The sequence below is a fragment of the Molothrus aeneus genome, chromosome 2, assembly GCF_037042795.1.
Source record: "Molothrus aeneus isolate 106 chromosome 2, BPBGC_Maene_1.0, whole genome shotgun sequence".
Taxonomy (NCBI): domain Eukaryota; kingdom Metazoa; phylum Chordata; class Aves; order Passeriformes; family Icteridae; genus Molothrus; species Molothrus aeneus.
The window spans coordinates 117,501,976-117,518,653 of NC_089647.1; the positions used below are offsets into that span (position 1 = coordinate 117,501,976).

At 67.1% G+C, this 16,678-nt stretch overlaps 2 protein-coding genes across 3 annotated transcripts; one reads left to right on the plus strand and one right to left on the minus strand.

Moving 5' to 3' along the window:
* Window positions 1-206: 206 nt before the first annotated feature.
* RRP8 (ribosomal RNA processing 8) lies at window positions 207-9,877 on the minus strand. 2 transcript variants are annotated; one of them, XM_066545615.1, is made up of 18 exons: window positions 9,682-9,877; window positions 9,445-9,605; window positions 8,963-9,368; window positions 8,550-8,679; window positions 8,177-8,283; window positions 7,981-8,077; window positions 5,629-5,808; window positions 4,996-5,313; window positions 4,532-4,614; window positions 4,059-4,197; window positions 3,621-3,755; window positions 3,403-3,526; window positions 3,193-3,329; window positions 2,456-2,569; window positions 2,044-2,225; window positions 1,712-1,937; window positions 845-1,055; window positions 207-643 (listed from the first exon to the last, which is right to left on the minus strand). In XM_066545615.1, exons 1-18 carry the CDS (start codon window positions 9,744-9,746, stop codon window positions 375-377), a joined length of 3,084 nt encoding a protein of 1,027 aa, XP_066401712.1. In that variant the 5' UTR covers window positions 9,747-9,877; the 3' UTR covers window positions 207-374. The 2 variants fall into 2 exon arrangements, with proteins under 2 accessions (XP_066401712.1, XP_066401710.1); XM_066545613.1 differs by lacking the exons at window positions 7,981-8,077; window positions 8,177-8,283; window positions 8,550-8,679; ... (1 more) ...; window positions 9,445-9,605; window positions 9,682-9,877 and adding an exon at window positions 6,926-7,115.
* Window positions 9,878-10,060: 183 nt separating this feature from the next.
* Window positions 10,061-16,394, plus strand: ILK (integrin linked kinase). The gene is made up of 13 exons (XM_066571745.1): window positions 10,061-10,143; window positions 11,963-12,056; window positions 13,085-13,250; window positions 13,573-13,668; window positions 13,760-13,856; window positions 13,949-14,032; window positions 14,138-14,223; window positions 14,462-14,571; window positions 14,828-14,955; window positions 15,050-15,171; window positions 15,254-15,353; window positions 15,428-15,558; window positions 15,797-16,394. The coding sequence occupies exons 2-13, from the start codon at window positions 11,968-11,970 to the stop codon at window positions 15,944-15,946; spliced, it is 1,359 nt and encodes a 452-aa protein (XP_066427842.1). The 5' UTR covers window positions 10,061-10,143; window positions 11,963-11,967; the 3' UTR covers window positions 15,947-16,394.
* The last annotated feature ends 284 nt before the right edge of the window (window positions 16,395-16,678 follow it).

Here is a 16,678-nt window from a genome sequence, read left to right on the forward strand (position 1 = left end):
TCTCAGTACACCTGGCTGGTGCAGAGTGGGCACTCAGGGCAGTGTGAGGTACATGCCAGGTGCTGCCAGGCCCATGCCCACCAGCTAAGGGCATGTGTGTGCATGTCCCTGGGAGAGCCTGCCCTCTTCTCCCTGCTGCAGCCCCTGGGCAGAGGGCGTCAGCTGCGGCCCCGGACAGGCTTGGGGCAGGTAAGCACTAGCCCCAGTAGAGAAATAAAGTGATATATTCCGTGTACAAAACATGCTCCTGCAGCCCGGCCGGGCACTCCCGCGCATATAAATAAGGCCTGGCCCGGGCTCCCTCTGTCCTGCCCGCGGGGGCCAGCGCCTGCGCCGGGGCCACCCCTCCCGCGGGACCCCCGGGCTGGCCGGGGTCACTTCAGGTCCACGTCAAAGTCCAGCACCAGCAGCTTGGTCTCCTCGGTGCCGTTGCGGCTGCCCACGGCACACACCAGCTTGGTGTTGGAGGCGCGGATGCGCCACACCACGCCCCCGGAGCCGCCGCTCTCCAGCGCCACCAGGTTCCGCACAAACTCCCCCGTCTTGAGGTCCCACAGCTTCACCGTGCCATCATCCGAGCTGGTCACCACGAACTTGGAGCTGAACTGCAGGCAGGTGACGGCACTCTGGTGCTTGCTGGGACCTAGGGGGAGGCACCCGTGAGTGTCACACCGGCTACTGTGTGACATGGCACCTCAGAGCCACCCAGCCCTGGCTCCTCAGGGACACACATCACTGTGCCCAGACACAGCCAGCCCAGCCCCAAGGGAGAGAGCTGCCCCTTGCCAGCCCCCTGGTGCAGGGAACTCCCCCGCTGCCCCCCGGGAGTGAGCAATCCCCTCACCCTGCAGAGTCTGCAGGCACTGCCCCGTCTTGATGTCCCAGATCTTGACGGTGGAGTCCGCATTGCCAGACACGAGGATGTTGTCGCGCAGCTCCATCCCGCTGGTGAGGGACTGGTGCCCCATGAGCGTGTGCAGGCAGTTCCCACTCTCCACATCCCACACGCGGATTGATGTGTCCAGGGACCCGCTCACGATGTGTGTCCCATCAAACTGCCACAGAGAAGGGACCCAGCTCAGTACCAAGGACAGGAGCATCCCTGGTTTGGGGTGCAGCCTACAGCTCTCACATCCCCTGGTTTGGGATACAGCGCCCCCAGTTCCAGCAGCACCACCAGAGACCCCAGTTCAGCAGATGAGACAGGCTCACACATGTCTTGCCTTTTTGGACTGTAGAAATGCTCCAGGGGAGGGGTATGGAGGAGTATTTGCCCACAGCATGTGTGTGTGGGAAGTGGGGTCAGGGGGGCAGAGACTGTCCCCACAGGAAACAAACATGGTCCATGTGTCCTTGCAGGGCAGATACATCCCCTTCAGGGCACACAAGGCCCTGCAAAGCTCACAGGGCCTCGCATGACATAGGCACAGCCTAGTTGTCCCTACAGCACGTGGGACCTTTGGCACAGCTTGTGCCCATGACTGGAAGGCAGGGGAGCGATAGGGCAAGCAAGCAGGAAGGCAGGTTGTAGCTGCAGGGAGCAGGGAGGGCAGGTTGTACCTGTGAGGTTGTACCTGAGGGAGCAGGGGGGGCAGGATGTACCTGGAGGGGTGTACCTGAGGGAGCAGGGGGGGCAGGATGTACCTGCAAGGTTGTACCTGAGAGAGCAGGGAGGGCAGGGGAGCTGGAGGGGATCCACACAGGCCTGTACCTGTAGCGAGTAGACACGGTTGGTGTGCCCCTGCAGTGTGTGGGTGCAGCTCTCGCTCTCAGGGTCCCACACCTTGACCGTGTAGTCGTAGGCACCGCTGACCACCTTGTTGCCGTCATACTGGACGCAGCGCACGGCCGCCACGTGGCCCATCAGCACGTGCAGGCACTGCCCTGTCTCGATGTCCCAGAGCCGCAGCGTGGCATCCCGGGAGCCGCTCACCACCCTGCAGGGGAGGGGACACCTGGGGCCCAGCTGCCAGGGCAGGCTGGGCTGAGCAGCCCCAGCCCCGTGGCTATGCCCCCTGGCCCAGCACGCAGCCCCTGCTGTACCTGTTGCCGTGCAGGTGCATGCAGCGCACGGTGGAGGTGTGCCCGTACAGTGTGTGCACGCACTCGCCGCTGTCCGCGTTCCACACCTTCAGTGTGCGGTCCGTGGAGCCACTGATGACAATGCTGTCCCTCATCTGGGAGGACCAAACCCCCCCGGTGTGGCCCACCAGCGTCTGCACACACTGTGGGGAACAGGACATGAGGGACAGGCGACCATCTCACAGCTCCCCACCCCTGAAACAGCACAGAGGAGCAGCACAACTCCACGTCCTTGTTGTAAAGGGCCCAAACTGACCCCAGGAGCCAGGGTGTAACCCCACCTGTGCCCAGCACAGGGAGATGGTCCCTGTCCCAAATCCCTGTGGCACTGTGACAATGCCACACTCACTTCCCTGGTGACAGTGACACTCACCTCCCCTGTGACAGCTGACCACACTTTGAGTGTGTTGTCATCAGAACCGCTTACTATGCGATTCCCGCAGAACTGCAGGCAGGTGATCACATGGTCATCGTGGCCCTTCAGTACCTGTGGGAGTGCAGGAGTGTGTGGGGGGCAGTGTGGTCCCCCCAGCCAGCAGGACCCCCCAGCACAATGAGCAGTGAGAAGGCAGCAGGAGCTGTGGGGAGGAAAGGCAAGCGGGTCTCCAAATAACTTGCACCCCCTGATGGTTCTGCAGGGCAGCAGAGCTGGGGTGTGAGGTGTGTCTGGCAGCTGCTCAGGGGCAAGGGTTACAGAACAGGGAGTGGGGGGCTCAGGAACCCAGCAGTAAGAGAAGGGGTGGTGGGTGGGGACTCTGCCCAGGGGCAGGAGGGACCCCCAGGAAGAGATCTCCCTGCACAGAACACAGTTGAGCCCTATGACTCCGCACCTTCTCTGGGTGCTGGGGCTGGCTGCAGCCCTGCATGGGGCCTTGGAGAGGGGCAAAGGAAGGAACCCCCTTCTCCAGGCCCAGGGGACCTCACTTCTGCTGCCCTCACTGGTCTGAGCAAGCCAGATCTGATCCCCGTGGCAGATCCTGTACCAGCTTCCCCATACCAGTGACCTGGGCTCTGTCCCCAGAAGGACCCCCACCAGCCCCTCAGCTCTCCATGGCTCACCTGGGGGACCACAGCTCCCTGGAGCCTGTCCCCAGGGACAGCCAGACCCACCTTGGGGGGCCGCAACTCCCCGCTGCGCCAGTTCATGTCGATGCGGTGCTGGCGCAGGAAGGCAAATTTCCAGGGGCTGTACATGAACCCGGGGCTGAGCAGGCGCCGCTTCCGCAGGTGCAGGGGCTCCTCGATCCCTGCAGGGGACAACACGGTGCTGCCTCACCTGGGTCAAGCCTGGGGTTGTTCCCCACCCGGGAGGACCCTCACCCTCCTCACGGCACTTCTCCCTCCAGAGCAGATTGTCCTCAGCCAGGACCCTCCAGTAACGACACGTCTGGGCTGCACGGAGCAGGTCCCGTGGCTCCAGGAAAGACAAGACATACAGGGCCAGCTGTGGGGGGGGATAAAGGTCACTGAGGGGTCACCGGGGCGGGGGGGGGGGGTGTCAGGCTCAGGCCAGGCCCTGGTCCCCAAGCTTCACTCACCTCCTTGGGCAGCAGGGAGATGAAGTCCCGCTGGAACTGGGGCTCAATGACCTGCATCATGTACTTGATCTGCGCCGGCTCGCAGCGGTCAATGAGCTCATCCAGGGCCAGCAGCTTCTCTGGGCCGCTCCAGCGCTGCAGAGGGAACCCCAGTGACCCCGGCTCTGTGTCCCCAGCTAGCCCGGCCACAGCCCAGGCAGCCAGGCCTCTTGTCCCAGGCCAGGAGCCTGAGGCAGCTGGGAGTTTGGTGGGCCACAGGTGCTGTGTGACAGGTGACACCACACCTGGCCAGGGCTGAAACCTCCTCTGTGTTTCCTCACACAAACAAAACCACCTAAAATCCACTATGGCCCCAACCCCTGCCCATAGTGGGGATCCCTCAGGGTCGGCTCCCTCCCATCATACCCAGGCTGCCTGGAGCCACCAGGCGAGCCATACCTGGAAGGTGCGGAGCCAGTCCTGTAGCTCAGGTGGGGGGGCCACGGGGGGGATGTGCCGGCGCCGGGCCTGCCCCACCTTGGCATTGCGCAGGTCCCCAAAGGTGGTCGTGGGGCTGGGTGTACAAGGACCCAGTGTCCTGGGAGAAACACCCGGCACAGGTGAGGCCAGGGCACAGCTGGCACATGCCAGCACTGCTTCGGGCCATGGTGCTCCAAAGGCTCTTGGAACTGGTTCCTGACAGTGGGAGCTCCACCCCACTGACCCCTTCTCCTTGCTCCCACCCTGCTGACCCATGCAGCCCAGCCTGCTCAGTAGACAGGCAAATGGTCAGGGCTGCATCTCCCTGGGCCAACCCCTGCTCAACCCAAGTGGCTCCACCATCCTCCTGGGGAGGGCAGCAGGAGCCATGTGCTGCCCCAGCACACAGGACCCCCTTCACCAGCTGCACTCAGAGCCCCCCTACCCCTCACCTGCCATAGTCAGAGCCCTTGCACAGCTTCTTCCCGGGGGACAAGGCCCGGCCATCCAGCCCATTCTCTGACTTCCGCTTCATCTGTGGGACACAGCAGGTTGGAGGGGCTGGAGAAACCCAGGCAGACCTTTGCAGACCCCCTGCCCACAGCAGATCCTTGTGGACCCCTACAGGCCACCCAGCCAGAACCAACTCCTGCAGGCCCCCTGCCCAGAGCTATGGGGCAGACCCCCACCTGCTCCTGCTTTCTCCCTTCAGGGTCCCTACAGCAACAAAGGATCCCTACACATGGCAGAGGGGCTGCACCAGGGCCAGCGAGGGCTGGGGACCAGGGCAGCACCTCCTTCCCCCACCCTGTGACCCAGGACCCCCACACAGGCTAGGGGTCTGCATGGGGACTGGGGCAGCATCTCCTTCCCCAGGCCCAGCAGCCAGGCCCCACGGAGCCCCAGCCCCCGGCACCTTGGGGCGCAGGTGCCGCAGCAGCCCCCCGTCCCCAGTGCGCTGCAGGTAGTCAATCCACCGCTCTCCCAGCGTGTAGTACAGGTAGACGTTGCTGCTGTCTTCCCCCTCCTCGCTGCAGCAGCTCCCTTCCTCCTCCTCCTCCTCTTCTTCCTCCTCCTCCTCCCTGGTGGACCTGGGGGGCTCCTGTGCTCCCCGCCCCCCAGAACCATCAGGGTCTGCTCCGGACCTGGGGGTACCCTTCCAGGGGCGCTCCGACTCCCAGGGCCCTGGGGCCTCCTCCTCCTCCTCCTCCTCTTCCTCCTCCTCAGCCACCACCTGAGCAGGGAAAAGGCAGGGAGCAGGGCTGACTCTGCACCAGCCTTGGACAGACCTCCAGACTCCTGCTGGAGACCAGGAGCAGGGCAGGGGCTGGGAGTGCTGCTGGATCGCTGCCAGTAGGAGCCACGGCCCTGCAGCACAGGGGCTCCACCCAACAGCACTGTGGGGGCTGTAGGGCAACCACAACCACGAGCTCCTCCACAATCCTCCAGTGCAGCTCTGTCTACTCGCCACGAGCTTCCCCTGAGCTCCCCAGAGCAAGACCTCGTCCCTTATCCCCACACCTGGCAGCAGGAACCCTTTTGCACCTACCTGTGCCGCAGGTGCCCTGTGGTCCTCGCTGTCCCCCAGGGGAGCGGGGCTGGCCCGTGGGGGCCCCTCGGGGCCGGGGCAGCGCCGGCACGTCATGCGCTGGCTGTTGAGCTCCAGGATGCGTGTGGTAATGCCCTTGACGTGCAGCAGGTCATCCAAGCAAGTGAAGCCCTTCAGCTCCTGCGGAGGGAAGTCAGCCCTGCCCAGAACAGAATCCCTCCTGCTCCCAGAGCCCCCTGCCCAAGCGGCCCCGTGGGGAAGAGTCACAGCGCTGTGAAAGGGGGGCAGCAGCCCAAAGCTGCCAGCTGGGGCAGGAGCACTGTGCCCCCAGATGAGCTGGATAAGGAGCGAGGCTGCAGCTCCAGGGCAGGGGAACAGCTGGACACGCACAGATGCACATATACGAGGCACCCACTGTCCCGCGGGACCCCGGGCACTGCCCGGCCCCGATCGGGGATCAGCTGCCTCCCGTCACCCTACACGGCTCCCAGAGCGCCCTCCAGGGGAGGAATCCAGCGGGCCGGGCTGTGCTGGGGCAGGACTCGACAGACAGGGAGCCCGGGAAGGGCCCGACTGGCCCTTCTGACGCGACAGGGCTCGTCTGACGGTGCTGCTGCTGCTGCTCCCCACAAAGGGCTGCAGTAGCAGCACCGCCCGGGACAGGTCCTGCTCCAGACCACCCTCCCGTTGTATCGCCTGTTTCTGCCCTCCCGCCTCCCGGTGTTCCCGAGCGTACGTGTCCACAGCGCTTGGACATCCGCTCCTCTACCTCCTCTTCGAGCCCCGAACATGCCAAGCGCTCCTAGCCCTGCCTCGCCCGGCCGCGGCGCTGCCCATCCCTGTGGCACCAGGGCACGGCTGCCGCTGCCGCGCCCGCCGGGCTGGGCCCGCGGTGCCACTCCCTCTGCCCCCGACCGGGGCACCACTCGCCGCAGGGTCGCGCCCCGCCATCGCCGCTGACGGCGCTCGAAAGTCGTCGGGGTGCGGGCCAGTCCCGTTCCCTCGGTTCCCCGCTCGGCTCGGGGCGCTGCCGGGACCCGGCAGCACCGGGGCGGCTGCGCTCGCCCGGCCCCGCAAGCTCGGGGCGGGACTCGGGGATCCCGGCCCCCCACCTGCCCCGGCTACCAGCACGGAAACAGCGCTGTCGCCCCCGCACTCCTCCCGCGGCCCCCGCACTCCTCCCGCGGCCCCCGCCCCGGGACCGACACCGCCACGGCCATCCCCGCCTCGGCGTCCCGGCCCGGGTCGCTCAGCGCGGGGTGCCGTCCCCGCCGCTCCCCGGACCGCCCCCCCGCACCTCTCTCTTGCGGACGATACCGCGGGCACGGCGGCGGCCGATGCCGCTGAGGGCACCCTCCAGCTCGGCCACGCCGGCGCGGTTGATGTCGAGCTTGGCCCCGGCGGGGCCCGGCCCCGACATCCCGGCACCGGTCCCGGGCGCTGCCGCCGCGCAGGCCCGACCGCACCGCGCAGGCGCGGCCCCGCCCCCCAGACGCGCAGGCGTAGCTGTGAGAAAGCAGCGGCTTTATTGGTGACTGCGCCCAGGGGGCGGGGCCATCGGCAGTGGCCCCGCCCCCACCCCGGCGCGCCCCCGCCCCGTCCCGGCGCTCCGGTCACCGGCGCTTGTACAGACACGGCCGCAGGCGCAGACCGGGAGCAGGGCCGGGCCGGGCCGGGCCCGTCTTGGTGAACTCCAACACGTAGAAATAGGAGCTGGAGAGGTCCTGGGGGCGTAGGGACACCCGACTCTGTTACCGGCAGCCCGGAGCCCCCATCATCACCATAGCCCCGGAACTCCCAGCCCTCCAGCACCACTCAATGCCGTCTCAGAGAACCCCGCATCCCCCCTGCCTCCTTCTAGACCCGCACTGTGCCCAGACCCTGGCTCCAAAGCCCTTGTGCTGCCTGAGTACCCCAGCCCTCAGCACACTTCTCTAAATGCCCAACACACCCATCACCAACCCCACACCACAATTCCTCCAGGCCCCGGGACCCCCAAGCCCCTCCTGGGCTACACGCCCACCTCCAAGCCCTGCGCAGCAATCCCAGTGCGCTCCAGGCCCTCCTCATCCCCTCCCCAGCCCTAGCACCCCACCCAAGCTGCATCCCAAACTGCCACAGCGTGCCCCCACGGTCCCCCAAACCTTCCCCCAGGGCTCCACCCCTGTGCATATGCATCCCCCATTCTCCCATCTGCAGTCCCTCATGCACCAATGCCTTCCACCCCCATCTACTTTCACCAACCCCTGGTCTGCTCCACACCAGGCTGGCCTCAGGACACCCCCTCCCTGGACCCCTTCACTGGGCTCCCTGGTTCCTGGTGCTCCCAGTGCCCAGCCCTAGGGCACACACCTTGGAGACGGTCTTGAAGCCCAGCTGCGTCATGGCCCTCAGGAAGGCACGGGTGTCCTCGAAGCGGCTGGCCACCTCGGCCACCAGCAGGGTCCCCCTGCAGTCACTTGAGCTCTGAGCAGGGTGCCCAGGCACCCCCAGGACGCTGTTCAGCAGCCCTGCCCCAATCCCCCATTGCCCCAGGACCTCTGCCTACCCGAGCTTGAGCACACGGTTGGCCTCTCCCAGGATCTCCTGCAGGTTGGTGCCCATCAGCGCCAGGCAGAACACAGCCACATCCACCGCCTCAGCTGCCAGCGGCACCTGCCCACCCCGGGACAGCCCCGGAGGAGGAGGAGGATGACTTGGCCTGGAAGTCGCTCTGCACACCCCCGGGAGCAGGAGGAGGAGGATGGCGATGTTGATGGGGCAGGGACTCGCCCCGGACTGCCCAGACTCGTGGATTCAGCCGTGCCCCAGGCACAGACCCAGCTTTCGAGCAGACACACCGTGCTTCCCCCAGCCCGCACGGGACCCTCGGGGTCACGGTCCCACCTGCTCACCCTCCCTGCTCCGGGGGTGCCCCGTACCTTGGCCATGTCACAGACGGTGACTCGCGGGCTCAGTGGCACCAGGTCGAAGCAGTGCACCTGGTTCTTGACGCTGGCGGCCAGCGTGCAGTCCCCGCAGCCGAAATCCGCCACCACCAGCGACGCGGGGCTGGGGCACGGACGGCGGGCTCAGAGCGGCCGGGCCCGGCGCCTTGTCCCCATCGCTCCCGAGCCCCCGATCGCTCCCGGGCCCCCGATCGCTCCCGGGCCCCACCGCTCCCGGTCCCCCGATCATTCCCGGGCCCCACCGCTCCCGGTCCCCCGATCATTCCCGGGCCCCACCGCTCCCGGTCCCCCGATCACTCACGGGCCCCACCGCTCCCCGGCTCTCCGTTCAGCCCCTGGCCCCGCTCCCGGCCCCCCGGTCCATGTTCCCGCCAGGCCCCGCTCACCGGCGGCGCAGGTAGCGCACGATGCGCTGCACCGGGCGCTCGGGCCAGCGCCGCACCTGTCGCTCGAAGCCGCGGTGGTAGAGGTGGAAAGCGGCGGGGTCGTCGCGGAAGAGCCGCGCCGCGTCCCGGCTGCTGCCGGTGTAGAGCTGCTGGTTCAGGTAGCGGAACCGGGCGCCGAGCAGCCGCTCCTCCATCCGCGCGCGGAGCGCGGCCGCGCGGCCTGAGCGCGGCTCCGGCGGAGCCTCCGCGGGGCCCGGCGGGTCCGGGGGGCCCGGCCCGGAGCCCCGCTCCCCGTCCGACCCCGCCGGCGGCTCCTGCTGCCGCTGCCGCTTCTGCCGGTTCCGCCGCTGTCGACGGCTCAGTCCCGCCGGCTCCCCGGGCTCCTCCGCCGGCTCAGCCGCGCCGTCTGGGGGCATCGAGAGGGGGTCAGGGTGCGGAGGCGGCTCTCCCCTGCCCGCCGGGCCCCGGCGCCGTCCCGGTACCTGTGTCCGGCCGCTGCCCAGCCTGCCGGGGCTCGTCGGGACCGGCCGGGAGTTCCCCCGCCGCGGCCCGCGGCCCGCCGGCCTTCTTCCGCTTCCGGGGCCGCTTCCGCGCCGCCTCACCGTCCCGAGGGGTCCCGGGCAGCCGCCTCTTTCCGGGGGTCCTGTGCAGAGCGGGCCCCGGTAACGTCCCCGCGCCCGGGACTGGCCCGGCCCGCCGCCCTCGCACCGCCCGCTTACCGGCCGGCCCGAGCCCTCCGGGGCAGCGGCTCCGCTGCATCGTCCCAGCCCTGCTCCGCGAACATGGAGCGGGGACCCTCGCTCGGTACCGGGACGCACGTGCTCCCGCCGCGGGAACAGCCCCTCCTCGCGGCCCGGCGGACCGGGAGGGGGCCTGGGCTGCACGGGCGGTGCCGCGGGCGGCCCGCTCCGCCCCGGCCGGGAGCCGCGCCCCCGGTCAGTCCTGGCACGCCCCGTACCCGCGACCGGCCCGCCTGAGCGCGCTCCCCGCCCCGCCCCGTCCGGTGCCGTGTGGCGGAGCAGCCGCGGTCGGGCGGGTTCCGGCCAGCAGAGGGCGCCCTCTCGGGCGGAGCCCCCGCCCGCCCGCCCGCCCGCCCCGCGCCCGCCGCAGCCGCCGCCCTGCGGAGCCGCCGGGACACGCACCCGGTAACGGCGGGACGGCACCCGCGCCCAGCGGAACAGGTTCGGGAGGCCGCGAGGGCGGCTGCGGGCGACCCAAGCGGGGGCAGGGCCGGACGGAGCCCGGAGGGAGCCGGAGCCAAGGCCGGGGCGGGAGCTGCAGGGAAGGGTTGGGGGGCGCAGGGAAGGGACCGGCGTACAGGGGAGGAATCGGGGTCCAGGGAAGAGCTGGGGGCGCAGGGGAGGGATCAGGGTGCAGGGGAGGGGTGGGGGGCGCAAGGAAGAGTTGGGGGTACAAGGGAGTGTTGGGGGTACAAGGGAGGGTTGGGGGTACAGGACTGGGGGTATAGGGGAGGGTTGGGGGTACAGGGGAGAGTTGGGGGTACAGGGGAGAGTTGGGGGTGCAAGGGAGAAGGGAAGGGATCTGGGGTATAGGACTGAGGGTACAGGGGAGTGTTGGGGGTACACGGGAGTGTTGGGGGTACAGGGAAGGGATCGGGGTGCAGGGAAGGGTTGGGGGTACAGGGAAGGGTTGGGATGCAGGGTAGGGTTGGGGGTACAGGGGAGGGTTGGGATGCAGGGGAGGGTTGGGGGTACAGGGGAGGGTTGGGATGCAGGGGAGGGTTGGGGGTACATGGGAGAGTTGGGGATGCAGGGAGGGACTGATGTGGCCACAGGGCAGAGCGGGGCCCTAGCAGCTGGTTCGGGGTGACACCGGGGCACTGTGTCTCCACATCCCGTGCCCTGCCCCGGGAGCTGAGCAGGCCGAGATGGGCATTGGCCATCCGGGCAGGGCTGGGGCCGCTCGGCCCCGTGGGACTGGGTAGGGGCCGGTGGGTGACAGGAGGGCACAGTCCCGGCCGAGCAGGGGACAGGGTGGGGCCAGCATGGGGTGTCATCGCTGTGGGGTGAGGTCCCACAGGGCCGGGACTAGTGTGGCACATCCTGGGGACCCCTTTTCATGAGGTGCCCCCAAATGGGTGGGGCATTGCGGGTGTTCAGGTGCCAGGACAGGGCCAGTGCTGCTGTGGGTGTGCTGGGGCCATGCTGGGGTGTACGAGACCCTGGGTAAAAATCCAGGGTTCTGCATACCCTCCCTCTGGAGCTGCCTGGGGAAAGGGGTGCAGGGGGGACAGCTGGAGGTGCTGGCAGCTGGTGGGGATCCTGCTGTGTCTGGGTGGGCATCAGGTCCAGGGGATCCTTCAGCAGCAGGTTTGAGCCCCAGTGGGTGCGTGTCGGGATGCCATATTCAATCTGACTGTCCCCACACTGTGAGACTCACTGTATGTCCCTGCTCAGCTCGCAAACTGCAGCAGTGGGTCCGACGCTCGCAGCCAGGGGGACACGGGGACACGGGGAGTAGGAGGGAGCTCAGTGCCTGGCTCTGAGCTGGGGTGTCCATGGATCCTCCATGTCCGTGGGGTCCTCTATGCATGAGGCTTTGGGGTCTCTCCATGGCCCACGCCAGGCCCAGCCAAGTGGGTCAGGAGGGTCAGGGAGCTGCAGGATCCCGTGCCAGGGATGCTGAGCTCCCCCAGCCTCACTGCCCCACCAGATCTGTGGGTCCCATCTTGAGGTTGCTGAGCTCCCCCAGCCTCACTCCCCCAAGAGCTGTGGGCACCGGGGCCAGCTGTGCCTGGTGATAAGCCCGGGGTGCCAGCCTGGCTTCCTGTGGGTGGCCACGGTCCCGCTGGAGTCACCCGGGACGTTCCCCTTGGGCTGCGGGTCTGGCTCCAGCCCTGACCTCAGCCTGCCCGCGGCTTCCTGGAGAGCTGCAGGGACAGGGACAGGCGGGAGGCTCCTGTACTTGCTGTTCCAGGGCCCTCCCCGCCGAGGGGAATCGGGGGTCTGTCCCCATGTCCTTACCCACGTCCCCCCGCAGCTGCCATGGACGACATCTTCACACAGTGCCGGGAGGGCAACGCGGTGGCCGTGCGGCTGTGGCTGGACAACACCGAGAACGACCTCAACCAGGGGTGAGCGGGGCTGTGCGGGGCTGGGGGCTCGGCTGGGCGCTGGTTGCTGCTGTCTCCATGGAAAGGCAGGGGCAGATGGCAGGACGCAGCTCCTCCCCGCTGGAGGAAGTTACCGCATCGCTGAGGCACGAGGCCAAACATCCTCTGGCCACTTCCTCACGGCCACAGCCGGGGATCAGCTGGGCTGGGGCTGCCTCCCCTGTCCCTGTGGTGGCGGCTGTGTCCCCTGACCTTGTCCTCGTGTCCCTGTCCCCTCTCTGGGGAGCACCATGGCAGATGTGTGGGCACACAGCTGGGACCACTGGGCTGGGAGTTGTGGGGGCCACTCTGTATGCCCAGGGCTCTGCTCCCCACAGCCTGTTTGAGGGGTCTCGCAGGACCGTAGCGTCCAGCGTGTGCTCACAGCCATTCAGGAGCACATTTGGGCCCGGCTTGGGGCTTGGAGCATCTGCCAGCAGTGTGTGAGCTGGCGCAGTGTGACCCTGCACCGTGACCCCAGCCAGGCCACAGCCCTGGCATTCCGGACACGCTCCAGACAAATGGCTCCCTTGGTCAGGCCTCCCTGCCCCTCCTGGGGGTCCCAGGCACATGGAGCTCTCCCAGACCCACAGAAGGTGCCCAAGGAACTGTTCTGTGCTGGGTAGCCCCTGCCTGCAGGGCCATGGTGGTGACAAATGGGGTCTGCTGTGCCAGGGAGCTGGAGCAGGGCTGGGACTGGGGGGAGCCTGGGCTGGAGGGGAGCCGGGGCTGCAGCAGCCCCTCTGCCAGTTCCTGATCTCCATTTAAGGCCTGGCTGCCACCTCCTCCCTTACTTGGTCATGGAGTGGGGGGATGGGGACAGGATCCAGCTGTGATTCAGCCTTGGAGGAGACAGGATTTGGCCTGGGCTGGTGGGGCCCTGGTGGGGGTGGGAGTGGGATGGATGTTCAGCCCAGTCCCTTGGCCCCTGCCACTGGTGTTTTGAGAATGATGCCAGCGATGCCCAGGCCAGGGGGCTCCAGCTGAACAGAGCCCCCGCCACCCTGCAGGGACGACCATGGGTTCAGCCCCCTGCACTGGGCCTGCCGCGAGGGCCGCTCCAACGTGGTGGACATGCTCATCATGCGCGGGGCCCGCATCAACGTCATGAACCGCGGCGACGACACCCCGCTGCACCTGGCCGCCAGCCACGGCCACCGCGACATCGTGCAGAAGGTACCTGGCCCCTGTGCCAGCACCTGCCTTAACCCACCCCTGAGCAGCCTCCACACTACCCTTGTGGGCCTTGCTCCCCTGGTCACTGTCAGGAGCACCTGGCATGCCCCCAGCACCAATGAGCTCCCCACTCCTCACAAATCCTCCAAATCCCTCTGAGTCCCACGTCAGTTCAGCCCCCTCCCTACAGCTCCCAGTGTGCTGCCCCTGCATCCCCCAGGCCAAGGCACAAGGAGGATGAGGGCTGTCCTGGGCTCATGGGGATGTGGCCTGGGCTTACCAGGACAGTCCTGGGCTGATAGGGGCTGTCCCGTGTCCCCAGCTGATGCAGTTCAAGGCAGACATCAATGCAGTGAACGAGCACGGGAACACGCCACTGCACTATGCCTGCTTCTGGGGACACGAGCAGGTGGCTGAGGTGAGTGGGAGCACAGGCAGGAGGGAGGGCAGGGTGGGAGGGGGACTGAGGGGAGATCACAAACCACAGTCCCTGCTCCCTGCTCCCACAGGACCTTGTGGGCAGCGGGGCCCTGGTCAGCATTGCTAACAAATATGGTGAGACCCCCACAGACAAGGCCAAGACGCCACTGCGAGAGATCCTGAAAGGTATGAGGGTCTCTCAGGACCCTACAAGTGACACAGCCTCCAGCCAGCCACAGCAGGCTCGGGATGCCACCATCCTTCTCCTTCCTCTGCAGAGCGTGCTGAGAAGCTGGGCCAGAGCCTCACCAAGATCCCCTACAAGGACACGTTCTGGAAGGGCACAACCCGCACCCGGCCCAGTAAGGACTGGGGGTCCCTTGGGGGGTGCCATGGGTCCCCTGTGCCCTGCTGGCACTGCCTCCTGGATCCAGCAGCCAGAGGCATTCATCCCTCTTCCACTGTAGGGAACGGGACCCTGAACAAACTCGCCGGGATTGACTTCAAACAGCTGAGCCTAAGCCACAAACTGAACGAGAACCAGTCGGGAGAGGTGGGTCCCTCTCACCCCAGATGGGTGCCTGTGCATACTGCCGTGTCCTGGCCCTGCTGGGCACAGCCATTCTGCAGTCCCATGGCCAGGCGCAGGGAGGGAGCTCCTCCCCAGCTCAAGGGGCTCCCTTCTCATTGTGGACCCTTGGTCCCGTGGGCTTCAGAGCCCCACAGGGGGGCCTGGGGATGCTGAGGCCTCTGCACCCCTTTCACGGTGCCTGTGTCTGCTCCTCCTCCAGCTGTGGAAGGGGCGCTGGCAGGGCAATGACATCGTAATCAAGATACTGAGGATCCGGGACTGGACAACGCGAAAGAGCCGGGACTTCAATGAGGAGTACCCAAAACTGCGGTGAGCACTGCACGTGCCTGGGGCCATGCTGGCTGTGATGTGCCTGGGATCCCCACCAGCACTTCACCAGGGCACCTTCTTAGGGCCAGCAGCAGCTCTCAGAGTATGGGGCAGGCAGGAGCCTCCCAGGAGGTCTGTGGGGCCAAGAACGCTCCAGGGTGGTGGCCAAGGGCTGGGAGGCCCTGGGGGATGGCAAAGGGCAACGAGGGGTGCAGGCAGCCCCTTCCTGTTCTTAGGGCTGTCACTTCTCTTGCAGGATCTTTTCCCACCCCAATGTGTTGCCGGTGCTGGGTGCCTGCCAGGCCCCTCCAGCTCCCCACCCCATTGTCATCAGCCACTGGATGCCCTATGGCTCCCTGTACAACGTCCTGCACGAGGGAACCAGTGAGTGCTGGGGGATGGTGTGTTTGGGGGCAGCCTCTCCAGCCACAGACCTGGCTGGGCTTAGGGTGGGTTGACCCTGTCCCCCCCTTCCCAGATTTTGTGGTGGACCAGATGCAGGCGGTGAAGTTTGCCTTCGACATCGCGCGGGGCATGGCCTTCCTGCACACGCTGGAGCCCCTCATCCCACGGCACCACCTCAACAGCCGCAGCGTCATGGTGAGCAAGCACAGCCCCTCTCCCAGGCAGGGGGCTCTCGGGGCAGGGGGGGCTCCCACTGACCGCCTGCTGCTGTCCCCAGATCGATGAGGACATGACGGCACGGATCAGCATGGCCGACGTCAAGTTCTCCTTCCAGTGCCCAGGGCGGATGTATGCCCCGGCCTGGGTGGCTCCTGAAGGTGAGTGCCCAGTTCCCAGCCCCCCCAGAGCCCCCTTCACCCCCAGCCCCACTCAGCCCCCAGCCGTCCCCCAGCCCTGCAGAAGAAACCAGAGGAGATCAACCGGCGCTCGGCTGACATGTGGAGCTTTGCGGTGCTGCTGTGGGAGCTGGTGACACGTGAGGTGCCCTTCGCTGACCTGTCCAACATGGAGATCGGTATGAAGGTGAGGGGGTGGAGGGATAGCAGAGGAACTCATTTGGTTCAGAGTTAGGGGAGAAGTTCTGGCCATTGAGGGTGGTGAGGCCCTGGCACAGGTTGCCCAGAGAACTCTGGCTGCTCCATCCCTGCAAGTGTTTAGGCCAGGTTGGAGGGGGTGTGGAAGCACCTGGGCAGGTGGAATGTGTCCCTGCCTGTGGGGGCAGGGTCCCAGTCCTGACTCGGGCTCCTCTTCTTGCCTGCAGGTAGCGCTGGAGGGGCTGCGTCCCACCATCCCCCCCGGCATCTCCCCCCACATCTGCAAACTGATGAAGATCTGCATGAACGAGGACCCGGCCAAGCGCCCCAAGTTCGACATGATTGTGCCCATCCTGGAGAAGATGCAGGAGAAGTAGGGAGGAGGCGCCTCCTCTCCCCTCCAGTGCTGCCTTGCACCCCCCGCCACCCCCAAGTGCCTTTAGCCCCAGAGCCAGGGGGAGCAGAGGACACCCCTCACCCTGAGCCAGCCACGGACACACGGTACAGATGGCACTGCCTGCGCTGGAGCTCTGCAGGCTCCGGCCCCCCGCCCAGGGCAGCCCCACCCAGCCCAGTGCAGACCCCTAGCCCAGGGCACGGCACGTGGCCTGGCCGGGCTGCGGGGGGACGGGGCTGTGGGGCCCCCTGTGCCCCTTGCTGGGCAAAGCCCAACCCAGGACTCAGCCCCCCAAGGCTGGGGGGCAAGGGGCAGGCCAGGAGAGGCCACCTGTGGTGCCCAGCACTGCCCCCGCTTCACGCTTCACTGGCCACTTCCCTCTGGCCCCAGAATGGCCACTGGCAACCAAATAAACCTTTGGTATGGAACCAGCCGCTGGGGCACAGGGCAGGGAATGGGGGTGTTGGTTGGGGGTGAGGAGCTGGAGTGACTGAGGGGCTGGGACTCACAGGGAAGGTCTAGGAGTGAGGGTGGGGTTGCATTGATGTGGCGCTGCCTTGCAGCCCACAGAGCCCTGGGCACGAATCACCACCCACAGCAACCTCTGGTGCTCAGCACAGGTAGGGTAGATGGGCACAGGGCCCCTCGGGCGGTGCCTGCTGCAGGAGGGGTGGGCTCAGGTCCCGTCCCTGGCTCGATTTGTAGTGCTGCC